This window comes from Cinclus cinclus, chromosome 19, assembly GCF_963662255.1.
Source record: "Cinclus cinclus chromosome 19, bCinCin1.1, whole genome shotgun sequence".
Classification (NCBI taxonomy): domain Eukaryota; kingdom Metazoa; phylum Chordata; class Aves; order Passeriformes; family Cinclidae; genus Cinclus; species Cinclus cinclus.
In genome coordinates, this window is record NC_085064.1 from 4,127,093 (window position 1) to 4,140,367 (window position 13,275).

The window sequence follows — 13,275 nt, forward strand, 5'->3', positions numbered from 1 at the left end:
CGCAGGCCATTCCTGTGCTTCAGCATCACTCAGCTTCAGCCCCTTTTCCCAGATCACGCTATTGCTCCACTGCTTAGGGTGGTATCACCAGGCAGGGGCAAGTAAATGCAGTCTTGGAGTATTTCCCCACTTCCCTGTGCCTGGCTTTGGAAAGTGTCATCATCATCATCAGGCCAGCTGTGCCTGCAGGGATGTGTCTCCTTTAGCTGGTACCCACCACCTTTTGGGATGTGGGGGGCTGGCTGTGACCACCCACACTTAGGACCAGACCATGACCTGTTTTTAGGGCCCCCTGAGCTGTTCTGGCCAGCAGCTCCTCCATCTCCCTTCCCAGCTCTCTAACCAGCCACTGTGTCCCCCAGGGGGAGTGTAACTGAAGGAGGAAAGAGCTTATTTAGGTCACTTCAGACCACATTTAAAGGCTGGGTATGCCCTGCTCGCACTTTCTCTAACGCCCTTATCTCCAGAGCTGCCTAATGACTGGCTTTCAAACGGACATACTCCTTTTATTTAAATATATCCTTGCAGCAGGGCTGTCTCAGTTCTCAAATATTTCTTCATCTCCCACAGACTCAGCAAGAGGGGGGAAAAAAATGTGGTTGCTAAGGAGCAGGATTTGGATACAAAGCTGGCTTAGCTGCTGGCGGGGGGCCCCGGGGGGCTGCAGCACAGCTCATGGCCAGGCAGGGTTTGTGCATTGCTTTGGTGGGATGGCACCTGCGGGGCCTGGGGTTTGAAACATTCCTTTGGCCTTGGGGAGAAAGGGTTGAGTTGTAGGACTACTCCGTTTGCAGGTTAATGCGTTCGTCTTGTGCTGTTTGCGTGGATTAGATCCCACAGCAGCATCCGTGGCTGGTCCCAAATGTGTGTTTGTTGTTCCAGGAGTCCGTGGGACCTTTGTTTTGCAGAGAGAAGCATCTGTGGGCTGAAAGGTGATGCTGGCAGTGGGGTTTGGTGCCCAGGAAGAAGCATCACACTGAAACTGTGCTGGGAACGCTGGCAGCAGGGGAAGGACTGGGATGTTTGGATACTCCAGTTATCAGTCGTTTCATTGCCCAGGTGGAGACTCACCTGCCGTCACAGCAGGCCCCGTAACGATGCATTTGGACTTTGCTCCTGAGCCATTAGGGAAAGGGAGTGCTGAGCTCAGGCACGGAGCACTAATCCCAGTAATCCCAGTAATGCCAGCCGCTCCTCGGGCCGGCAGGTTGGTCGCCTGAAGGGAGTCACGGGGAGGGGGTGGGAGCCGGGGCAGAGCTGCACGGGCTGCTCTGGGCACTCTGTTAGCACGGGGGGTTTGCAGAAGGGCCTTTGTGGAAGGGCCTTTTGTTCCCTTAACCCCTGGGAACAGCTCTGGGAACGGCTCTGCCAGCGGTGCCAGGAAAGTCCTTTCCCAACTTTCAGCAAGTGGCAGCGTGGGCTGTGCTGAGCAAACGCTGCTCTCCTCCGGCGCAGTGAAGTGGTGACTGCAGCACCTCCAACCTCCGTCCTCTCCCCTGGCTTTGGTTTGTTTTTGTGATGTTATGCAAATCACCTCTCCGGTTTTTGGTTCCAATCCCGGCGCTGTGCTGGCGCGGGTTCTTGTAGGGCAGCACTTTTACATTAGGTAACACCTAGTTCCCTCTACCTGAGGGTCAGGAGTTATGTGACAGCTGAATGTCAGTGGAGATGAAGCACATGCAGAGGCTCCTGGCGTGGCCCGTTTGCCTCGCCTGGCTCCACGGCAGCTTGTTTTCATTACACTGTTGGTATTTGGATGAGCTCTGCTGTCAGAAACATGCTGGGACGGGAAAGGGCGGCTTCCCTCCCTCCGCACGTGGGGCTGGTGGGAGCAGCTGCCTGGGGAGCCCCGGGCTCGGCAGAGGCAGGATGGGGATGGCTCCGGCTGCCAGGCATCTGCCGAGTCTTCAGAGCCGATGGGAGGGAAAAAAATTTGGTGTAACTTGCAAACGGAGCAGATTGGAGAGGAAACTCATCGGAGGCAACTTCATCTGGAATGCTGAGGCATTATTTTTAGAGCGGCTTTGCTTTCTGGTAACCACACTCCAGCAGCTGAACTGAGGGCTTGTGTGGAAACCTGCTTTGCAAAGGGCTTGCTACCCATCTTACCAGAACTTCTTTTCACGTGATGGAGCAAAACCACGCAGCCTTTCCCCGCTCCTTGCAGTGGTTGAGTCTCCACGGAGACTCTAAAGCTGAGAACCTGCCTCAGGTTCCTGCTCCAGTCAGTGTGTGTTTGTGAAAATGTATTTGCTTTGGGCTCACCTCTAGGAGCTGGAACTGACTTCAGGAAACCAGGGTTTAGCCAAGCTGGGCAAAGCAAAGCACCTTGCCTGGGACTGGCAGGGGCAAAGCTCAGCTGTGGGAGGGAAGTCAGTATGGATGCTGAAGCATCACCTTCATGTGGTTGTGGGGTTCAGGACCTCACCTTCCAATTTAGGATGAAACCCCAGGGATTTTGGTCAGCCACCTGTCTAAAAGGCTCCGTGTGGCCTGCTGCTGGCAAGGTCTGGCTCTGTGCACTGGAGCAGCAGCAGGGCTGGGGGATGCGAGCTGGGGCTGATGGTGTCACCCCCAACCCTCCCGTGCTGTGACCCCAACAATCACTGCAGACTGTCCAGAGCAAGGCCAGCTCTCAGGATGGTATATCATCTTAAAGCAACCCAGCTTTCCTCTGCTGCTGTTTGTTTGCTTTTGGTTACATCTTCAATGGCGAGCTGGCCCCAGCTGCGGTGGTGCTGGTCAGGAGCCCCGTGCTGAGCAGTGTGTTGGCGGTGCCCGTTGCTGGTGACAGTCACTGGGATTACAGGATTTCTAGACAATGTGGTTTGCTCGATTCAGTCCCGGTTGCGACAGTGAGAACTGGCACGAAGACAGGACAGGACTGGCTGGTTCTTCCCTGGCAGTGCTGGGGTGACTCAGAGTGTAGCTATGCATCACCCCAGTGTCACAACAAACACTTATTCCCCGAGGTGCTTCTTGGGGGGGCTATTCCACAAACTCAATTTCTCCCAGTCCTCGTTCCCATGGATTTTGGTGTGTTCCTCAGCAAAAGTCAGCTCTGGAAACCTCTGCTTGAGAGTTAACCTGTTTTAATGCAGGCAACATCAAAGGAAAGGAGTCAGGGAAGGAAGGTGGGCACTTCTGGCCTTTTCACGTGGATGTTCCCCCACAGTCACTGTTCATGTCAGCTTTTTGGGTATGCTCCCCAAAATAATTTTAATTCAACGGGAGGGAAGGCTTCAGGAATGCTCACCTATGGCTGCTAATCCCAGGGAATGAACGGTGCAGGAACAGATGAGTCAGAGTGGGAACGTGCCTGTACCGGCTCCCCAAGGTGCTGTGGTCAGGAGGAACAGGCACCTGGGTGGTGTTTGAGCTGCTCCGACGTGGTCCATGGCCAAATCCTCACCTACAGTTCAGGGCTGAGGGTCTGGGGAGGGAATTCATCCTCCCTGCCTGGGTACCCGCATTCCTTGTGGGGCAGATCTTGCACAGCCAGCGCTCAGGGCAGGACCCGGTGCCAAACCTCACTGCTGAGGCTGCCGGTGCGTGTGTTCAGGCACTTGACAACAGCGGGATTTTTATCCTTTTCCAGTTGTTTTTCTCCCCAAAGGTGCCAGTTAATCGTAAAATCTCATTTGCCTCGGTGTGGAAATCACCCGGAGCTGGCAGAGCATCCCGGCTGCACCCCCAGGTGTCGGCTTGTTGACACCTGCTCGTGTAGCACCTCCTGCCTTGTTGACACCTACTTAAATAATAGTCCCAAGGTGAGATTTTGTTGATTACAAAGCAGAAGTGCTCGCTCTTGCCTCTTCCACCTTCCCACGGGCGCCGCGGGGAGGGGAACGGGTAGCGGGATGCTCTGCAAGGGGAGAATCTCAGCGGAGCCAAGGGGATGGCCTGAAACCCGCTGCTGGGCTGTGCTGGGACACGCTGGGGCTGCGGGTGTCAGGAGGAGGCTGGGACGAGCCTGGCTGATCCCGGGAAGCACATGGCAGCAGCAAATGGAGGAGCCGAGCGTCATCCCGACCGGGGTGGGAGCTGGGCGAGGAGGGCACGACCGCAGAACAAAGCCTCGCATTTATTCCTGCCGTCCTTCCACCGACAGCCCCTCTCTGCCTCCCTGCGCTGGATTGTTCCTGCATTTTCTCTGCTTCAGCTGTTTACTGGGTCACCCTGGTGCAGACACGCACACAAAGAGCGAGCCACGGCCGAGCCTGTCCCTGTGCCACCGGCACTGCGAGCCCCTCTGCTGCCCCAGGAGCACAGTGGTGCCATTGATCCGGCTGGCAGAGTGTGCCCAGGGCCAGGCTGGGTTGGGGGCATCCTCCTCTGCACAAGCTGTGGCCATGGGATTGTAAGGAGGGGGGCCCCAAAAGGTTTGGGCTTGTCAGCTTTGCCCATGTTCGGTCACACCAGGTTTGGTGGAGGGAATGTCAGCTGAAGTAAGGCAGAGTAAACACATCGGTGGACACGTTTATTTCACTAGGGCTTATTTCGGTTCAGCTTATCTAAGCTAAGGATGTGTCTCAGCTAAATTGAAATTAACCTCGTTCAAATGGGCACGGACGGGAAAGATGCAGTTTCTGTCAGCCGGAGTGTGGCCAGGCAAGGCTGTAGCTTTTGGACAACCCCCAGCCTGGGCAGCCCAATATGTGCACCTACAGAATTCCAGGGAGATGTGACTTTGGTGTCTTTTCTCCTCTGCAAGCTGCAGCAGGTGTGTTAGTGCACAGACATTAACATTTACAGCTTAACCGGGGTGCTTGGGAATACTGCGTGGTGAAACACTCTGGGAATGTCAGTGTGGGGCCAGTGGGATGGTACAACATGGCATGGGGAGCTGAAAGCCTCCTCCTGGGGCTGGGCTGGTGTTTTACACCTGGCAGTTGTGATCTTTGCTTTCCCCTTCCTGCATATCCCACCTTGCTCGTGCTGCAGGTGTGTGCCCAGGTGAGACCTTCATTCATGCAGACATGGATGTGCCAAGGCAAGGGGCAGGTTTGGCAAAAGCAGCTGACTTTATTGCAGCTGATACTTCTTAGGACAATTTTTCTTTCCTGTCTGGGCTGGTGCACAGGCTGAGTATTCAATGATTTGTGTCTCTGGGCATGTAAAGACTTTAGTGAAGATGAAGTCACTTGAAGGTGCTGGTCCATTCAAAGGACAGGCATTGCCCTGGAGCTGCCACAAGGAACGAGTCTGTGTATCCTGGTGAACATGTGTGAAGCCAGGATTAACATTTTAGGTGTGACAATTCCAATCAGTTTCAAGGAACATCAGCTCTGAGTGCCAGCCTCATCTCCAACCCTTTCCCAATACACCTGGCAGCTCTTGGTGCTGCAGAAATAACACATTTGGTGCACCAGGGCCCTGCTTCAGATGTGGAATTGATAGCCTAGCATTAGGTCAGGTAGGCTGGAACTCTTCAGGATACCCCTCATGTTTTAATTCACATTTGAACAAGGCACTGGGGAACTGGCGTGTTGCATGTGACTTCCAGGTGCTACTGTACACTCAGAAAAAAAAAAAAATCAATCAATTTTTCAACTTGTTTCAGTTACATGGTTTTTTTTAACAGATTTTCCTGTTCCATCTTGGTAAAACACAAACCTTTTCTTCTGAGCTGAAATGACTTGGGATGAGAGACTCGATCTTTATTTAACCTTGCAGAGCAGTACCTATATTAATTTTTTATGCACCATTTTTCACCAGCCGTGTGGTCCTGGTTTCACTTCCAGTAATGCCCCGGGGGGTGTGGGCGAGTCGGTGGCAGAGCAGTTGCTCTGCTCAGAGCCTGCCCCTGTGGAGGTGTTGGTTCAGGGCAGGGATGCTGCAGGGCCATCACGAGCACAGGGCTCAGGGTGGTGGAGCAAGAGCTGTATCTGCTGTGTCGGCAGGATATTTTTTTTTTCCATCGACTTAGAGAGGAAGCAAAAGCTGCTGCACTCGGTTTTCTTCGAGCAGTCTGCAAGGGGAGCCCATCCCAGCACATCCCCTGGGAGGGGACACGAGGGTGTCCTGTTCTGGTGGTGTTTCCATATGGGGTGTGAATGGCTGCTGGTCATCTCCACTCCTGGGTGTAGGAAACACGGGGTTTGCAGTTCTTCAGTCATCCCTGTTGTGGCTGGAGTTTGCTTTTCCCTGTCAGGCTGATTCCCCAGCCCCTGCATTCCCCCACCTCAGGGGTCTGATCCTGTCCCTTGAAGGCTGGGGATGGAGTGGACATGCAGAGTCTTTGATTTCCAAACCACAAAAAGAGTGAAGAAGTTTCTCCATGCGATAAGGCTTTTAGTTTTCTCCAAAAGCCAACCAGGAGCAAATGGGGAGGAATCCTGTGTATCTGTCTCGTTCCTGGACCCGAGCACTGAGCTCCTAATCCTTGCTCCAGCCACTGACTCACTGCATGTGAGTCACAAGATGCCTCTGTAACCGATCTGCCAGCTTCCCTTCTCCTTAAACTGCCAGGATGGAGAAGGCCACCTTTGGATACCCTCTGGCTCAGGATCAGAGCTGCTGTCAGTCTCAAGACTCTCAGAGCCCAAGGGAGGAGGTGTAAGATCCCCACAAGAGGCAGATATGGGGTGATGTGGCCTCTCTCTCTATCTCTCTCTGCCCCATCCTGGTGCTGGGTGATGCACTGGCTCCAGGGCTGTTCCCCTGGGGCACAGCTTTCCATGCCTGGAGCAGAGTGTCAGGAAAACCCAGCTGTGGAGCCCAGCAACTGATGGGGAAAGAACAGGCCCTCAGTTGTTGCCACTGGCCTGATGTCCTGGGAAAACCACCTCTTTTTCATGGGGGGTTTATGTTTAGCTTCTGGCCCTTTTTCTGTTCTTTTCCTGTTTCCCCTTTTGTTGCTGTGTTTTAATGGGCTGTTGGAATTTGTCATGGTTTGAGGCAGCTCAGGGCAGGCAGGAAGGAAGGCAGAGAGTGTTGAAAACCCAAAGGAATCGTGTCTTTCTGCTGAACATCTCTGCATTGGGAGCAGGGGCTGGGTACGGCCGAGCTGTGGCAGGGGACTGAGCTCCATCAGCAGCAACAGGAGCGCTCAGGGGGGAAAGGAGTGGGAGATCAGCTGGAAAGAACCACCCCAGTGCCACCATGGCTGTGGCTGGGATGATGTTTTGGAGCAGAAGTGCTCCTGCCCTCAGTGGGGCTGCTGCTGCTGCTGCTGCTCCAAAGGACATGCCGTGAGTCACCAGCGTGGGCACCTTTCCTTCCCCTAACACAGGGGATGTTTGTCAGCTTCCTCGCCACTCTGGGTCGTCCTTGTAGCCTTCCTGAGCACAGCCAGGGGAAGGAAACTGAGTGCCAGGAATGGATGATCCCTTGAGGCAGAGCCATGGGGGAACAGCCACTGCAGGGTTTTTTGGGAGGTCCCCATGTGGAAGAGTGTTGTGCTGCATGTGCTTATTTTGGATGTGGGACAGAGGGTGCTTCTGCTTTTGCGGTCTTTATCTTCAGTTCACAGAACTGAGCTTGTTTTCCTTTCACTACCCGGGGTTGACTTTTTTCCTATTTCCTTTTACATAATGTCATGCACTCGAGTTTGCATAAGAGTCACTGCTGTTCCTTGCAGGGGTTCAGGGTTTGCTCCTGAGGGTGAAATGAAAGCTAACTGGGGTTGGTGTCACCACAGGGGACATGGGTCGTGCAGGAGCTGGTTCCTTTCGTTTCCAAAGAGGCCCATTTCCCGTTGCTACTGGGATGGGATTATTCTGAGAAGGGGCTGGGGACTGAAAAAAAACCCCACCTCCCACTTGCTGTTTCTGGCTTTTCCACCTTTCATGGGGTTCTTTTGAGCTTGTGCAAGCGCGGAGCTTCAATGGGAAACCCCTGGTGACGTGTCGGAGGCTCAGCTCTGCCTTTTCTTGTCTCCTTAGCCAGTGGGACTGTTAATTCCCAACAGGCACACATTCCTGGCTTGCCATGGGCAGGGTAAGTGTCTGCTCCTCTCTTGTGGCTGGTAGCAGCAGCCCCTTTGAAATCACTGTGCAGAGATACTCTCGGTGCTGCTCTGTACCTGTCTGTAGACAGGCATTTTGTGTAACTCGACTGAAAAGGGAGCAGAGTAACATGAATATCTTGATTGTTAAACCAGCTGTGGTCCAGAGAGCATCAGCAAAAGCACTTTAAGCAGTTGTGCCTCTTCCACGTGTGCTGAAATTAATACCTTTTTCCACTAACAGTTCGTTATTTTTGTGCCTTTGGAGGCCAGTGCTAACCCGGGCACATGGGACCAGAGCTCTTAAGACCTGGTAATTGTTAGGTAATTGTCTGTGTGTAAGTGTGGGGATGCTGCCACGATCTCACTTAATCCTGCACTTTGCTCCTGTCTTGCTAAAACCACCTTTGTGACTGAGCTCAAACACTTTCCGAAATGCAGAGCCTGAGCCAATGTTTTGCTTTGCTGTTTGGCTTTTTCATTTTCCCCTCTTTTCATCTATCAGGAAGAGCCGAAGGCAGAGTCCCTGCTGCTGCTGCTGCTCTCTGCCTGGCTCTCGGGTCCCTCACACCCTTCCTCCAGGCTCACAAACCTTGGCTGCATCTTGGAGCTTATTAATCCTCTGTGTGGAGAGGTGGGGTTTGACACCACGCCGAGTACAAGAACATTCACCAGAGCAGAAGAGCTTATTGCACGGAGCAGGAATTCCTCCCTGGTGTAGTCACAAAAGCTTTGAACCATCAGTGGGAGCTCCAGGGCTGGCTGCAATTGGAAGAGGCAGTCCCCAAACCCAGGGCAGCCATCTGGTGCAGACCTCCTGTTTCATATTTCAGGGGATGAACTCCTCCAGAGTTCACTCACGGCTGCTTCTGCAAAAGCCTCTGCTCTGCACAACTGGGGAGAGTTAAACATGTGGATTTTCCTTGTGCCCCTCCAGCTAGAGGCCTTTTTCCTGATGTTTGGAGAGGATCAGGATTGCACACAGAGCTGGAGAAATCAAACCAAACCTTCATTTTTCTGTGCCTTCCCTTTTCTTGGTGCCCATCTTAAAATGTGTTGGATCTCACTTTCTGGGCTGCTGGGTCCCACCTGTATGAGTTTGGTGGAAGGTGCAGATGTCATAACCATCAAATCTTGTTGCAGGTGTTTAAAGCACTGCCTGGGCCTGTTGGATTCATCCCTTGTGCCAACAGAAGGGGCTGTTCACCTGTGTCTCACCCTCAGGCTGAGGTGGAGGAGGGTTTGTGTGCTGGCTGAGCCTGACTCATGTTCCCTTCTTGTGAGGGGCCGAAAATTCCAGCAGATGTGCAGGGCAGGCAGTGGGGAGCAGTGACTATTGAAATATTTACCAGCACTCATCTCTTCAGAGTCCTTTTGAAGGCATTCAGCTTTGGTTGACTTGCTGGAAATCCTGGTGTGAGTGCAAGATTCTGGGTGGCCAGCACAAACTTAAGCCACAGGTCAAGGTTTTGAGTCTCTTCCTGCCCTGCTCCCACCTCATCTACAAGGGCAGAACGTGTGCTTGGTGCAGGTGTTGGCATGAGACTGCTCTGGCTCCATCCTGCTGCTGCTTTTTTGCTCGGTTGGTTTTTTTTAACCAGCATGTGTGGAATGCACAATCAGCATCTTGGAGGAGCAGCTAGTAGGAAAGAGGAAGCTCACACGGAATATAAATAGCCAAATTTTAGAATGTCCCACTGTAGCAGCTCTCCTGGCTCTTGGCAGGAGCCTGCAGACCGCTGGGAAGCCACGGCCTTCGTGTGTGGTTTGCAAAGGGGGAACTTTGGGGGATATCACACAAGTCAGCAAGGCAAAAAATGAATGAATCTGACAGTCTTGGACATGGGAAGGAAATGAAATTTGCTTTTATGCACATTAGAATGGAGTGTATCCCCTGCACGTGACATGAAATGCAGAGTGAAAACCCTGCACAGTTGTGGCAATATTTTCCACTGGAGTTGCACAGCAGCTGCCAATGATTCATGGGTTGATCCTGAGGTGGTTTTTTCCTCCCATATGATTTAATTTATGAATTTAATTGCATGTCACCAAGCATCTGATTTTTCTTGATATTTTCGTCTGGGGTTTACAACTGCCCAGCCAAATTTCTTTGCTGAGTTAGACTGTGCAGGGCTCTGGTCCCGATGGACGCAGAGCTTTCCTCTCTGCTTAAATGGGAGATACACAGGGGTAGGGCTGATGTGCAGGTTGGGTGATGAAGGTTGGGAAAGAGCCCAGGACAAACTGGGAAGCATTTCCATGGCTTGTTGTTGTTGTTGCTGGGGGGTTTTTTTTGTTTGTTTTTTGGTTTTTTTTGTTTGTGGGGTTTTTTTTGTTGTTTGTTTTTTGTTGTTTTTTTTTTTTTGGTTGGTTGGTTGTTTTTTTTTTTTTAAACAGCATCTAAAGGTTGAAGGAAGACAATTTGGCTGACTTGGTTAGCTGTTGTCAGTGTAGATGGTTGATCCAAGGTGGACACAAAGCTTTAGCTGTGCTGGCAGCCCTCTCCCAAGGTTGTGCCAGTCCTCAGTGCAGTGTACTTGAACATAAATTTGTGCCATAATTTTTCCCAGAGCACAGAACAAGAGAGGGACAGACACAGGTGCCAGGAAGGACGTTTGGTGTCTGCTGCCTCGTGCAGGTGCCCTCAGGGTTGGTCTGGAAGCTAGTGAACCCTGGGAAAGGCTCCTGATGTTCACAGCAGAGCCTCACAACTCCTTGAACTTCAGCAAACCAAACTTCTCCATAGTCTGGCATGAAGTGAGAAAAGCAGGTTCAGCAGAAAGTGAAAAAGTCAGTAACCCTGCCCGGGGGATTCTCTGCCCTCATTCATTACAGCCGTGAATGAGAGGCTTTTTCAGGCTTCCCCTTAGTCTCTGAGCTGGCTGTGCTTCCCTGCCTTGATTTCTAGTGATTAACAAGTCTGTGGCTTGAGCAGGGTGTGATAACAGAGCAGTGTCCACTGCTTGGTGGTGCTGATAAAGGAGGGTGATTAAAGAGCATTTGGGTGCATGTGGGATCCATCAGCTCGGGGTGTTCTGCTGTCTCCTGAGGGGTGCAGCCTCTTCTGAGCCTGGGGCCCTGGTGTGGCTGTCCCCGTGTTCACAGGGGGCAGTTTGGAGGAGGATTTTTTGCAGGGAGCAGCATCATTTTTGGGCCCCCATCCTAAGTCCTTTCATGGCAGATTCTTCCTCAGTGAATGCTGTGTTGTTGTCAGTGCTCAGAGCTCTTAGAGGGGCAGTTGCAGGGAAAGCTGTGGGCTGGCTCTGGCAGGAGAGGTTGGTCCCCACAGCCCTGTGTCCCAGTGATGGTCATCTCCCCCTCTAACCAGCTTACTGCTTTTGGGCATTTTCTCCTTCTGCTGAGCTGTGGGTTTTGGTGTGTGCTCATCCATGTCCTGCCATTTGGTGAGGGGGATGGAGGGCGGGGGAGATCCCTGCAGTGTTTAAAAGGATCTGGATAAATCTTCTTAAGGGAGGCACTGACTCAGCAGAGCGTGGTTAGGGAGGAGGAGGGAACCAAATTGTCCTTGTGGGGCTGGAGCTGCTGTTGAGCCCGTGCTGGCATGTGGTGCTGGGGGAGGCGTGTGCCTGGGGACCTGCCCTGAGAAGTTTCACCACCTTCCTCACCAAACTTTTGATGCTCTCCATCCTCCAGAGCAGAAATGGGAGCCTTATAGCTGGTTGCCCGTCACCCAGAGGTGCCTGAACCCTGTGCCCAGACTGGTCCTGGTTGTGCCTGATCCCACCCTGGTGCAGACCTCTGGGATTTCCCCCCAGCTTTGAGCTTTGGATTTTTGCTTCGTGCTGTGGCCAGTACTGCCGGAGCTAATGGGTGGCTTGGTTTGACAGTGATTATTTATTAGGGAAGTTCTTGGTTCCTGCAGAACCAAGAACCTCGTCACTGAGACTCTGCTCAGACCAGGAGCCAATGTCCAGCTGCCAGGAAAGGCAGAGGCCTGGGGAGGGGAGCAGCCAGGGCTGGGCACTGGGCTGTGTTGTCACTGTCCCTTTCCCTTGCCTTGTGAGGGGCCCCACCTTGCACTGTCACAGCCTGGCTTTGCTGAAGGGCTGAAACATGGAGGCAGGGGACGTGGGACAGACCAAGAGCAGCTTCCCAAAGTCCTGGCTCCACTGTGGGCAGGCTCGGCTGGCCGGACACACTGGTGTCACCTGGTTTGCATTTCTGAGCAGGTGAGGGAGACTCACTGCTAGCCAGCTGCTGCCTTTGGCTGGCTGGGATCCCTCGTAGGAGCCACAAAAGCATCTCTGCCACGCTTTGCTCTCCTTATCTCATGGTGTATCTTGTCTTTCCACACAGAGCTCCACACAGGAGATCGGAGAAGAGCTGGAGGATGGTGTGATCTACAGCATATCCCTCCGGAAAGTGCAGCTCCATCACACGGCCAACAAAGGGCAGCGCTGGCTGGGGGTAAGCTGGGGGTTCCTCCTGCCACAGGGGAGGATTCAGATGTTTCCCTGCCATGGAAATCATGTATTGATTTGGGAGCAGGCAGTGGGAGCTCCTGTTGCCCTCTGCTGCACAGGAAGGAGCACAGGTGAAACAATCCGCAGCCCTGTTTTGAAGAACAGGGTAACTCCAATTTGTATCTAGATTTTGGCAACTCTGAGGCCTCTCCTGGAGTTTCCCAAGTGCTCAGGTCTTCTCAGCTCCAGGGTTGCTGGTCTTTACTGTCTGAGGATACTCAGCTTACCTTTCCCAGTTAGGAGAGCCTCAGGCACTGTGGGGATCCCAGCCTAGACGTGAGCTTGTGAAACTGCTGGGAACACTTTGCACTTGACGGTGTCTGTCTTTAGCCAGCCCACTGACTTCTGCTCCTGTCCTGGCAGTTTGAGAACGAGTCAGCCTTAAACCTCTACGAGACATGTAAGGTGCGGACGATAAAAGCTGGGACCTTGGAGAAGCTGGTGGAGTACCTGGTCTCAGCCTTCAAGGGCAATGATTCCACCTATGTCACCATCTTCCTGTGCACTTACCGGGCCTTCGCCACCACCAAGCAAGTGCTGGACTTGCTGCTCAACAGGTGAGGCTGCCCTGAGCCCCAAAACACAGCTGGGGGTGGCCAGGAAGGCCCCAGCATCTTCTGGTGCAATGCCTTGGAGGTTTGGTGGCTTCTCCCAGCTCTGTCAATGGAAAGGTTTTGAGACAGGGCAGGGAGGACACAACTTCCTGGAAAGCTGGAGCTCTTCCAGTGAGGTGGCCAGGGCTGTTTGCTTCCCAGTTCCTGTAACTGGGAGGTTGTGACAGAGAGAGGGGAGCAGGACACTGAGTAGCAGGTTCATCCTGACCCCTTGGCAGAGCTGGGAGTG

The 13,275-nt window shown here is 53.0% G+C and overlaps 1 protein-coding gene across 3 annotated transcripts in view; it reads left to right on the forward strand.

Moving 5' to 3' along the window:
• The window catches only part of RALGDS (ral guanine nucleotide dissociation stimulator), a 56,781-nt gene that overhangs the window by 36,418 nt on the left and 7,088 nt on the right, over positions 1-13,275 (forward strand). For all 3 annotated transcript variants that reach the window (XM_062505945.1, XM_062505944.1, XM_062505946.1), the window contains exons 2-3: positions 12,266-12,376; positions 12,796-12,989. In XM_062505945.1, coding sequence (XP_062361929.1) covers positions 12,266-12,376; positions 12,796-12,989 — 305 coding nt within the window. The remainder of the gene's footprint in view (positions 1-12,265; positions 12,377-12,795; positions 12,990-13,275) is intronic.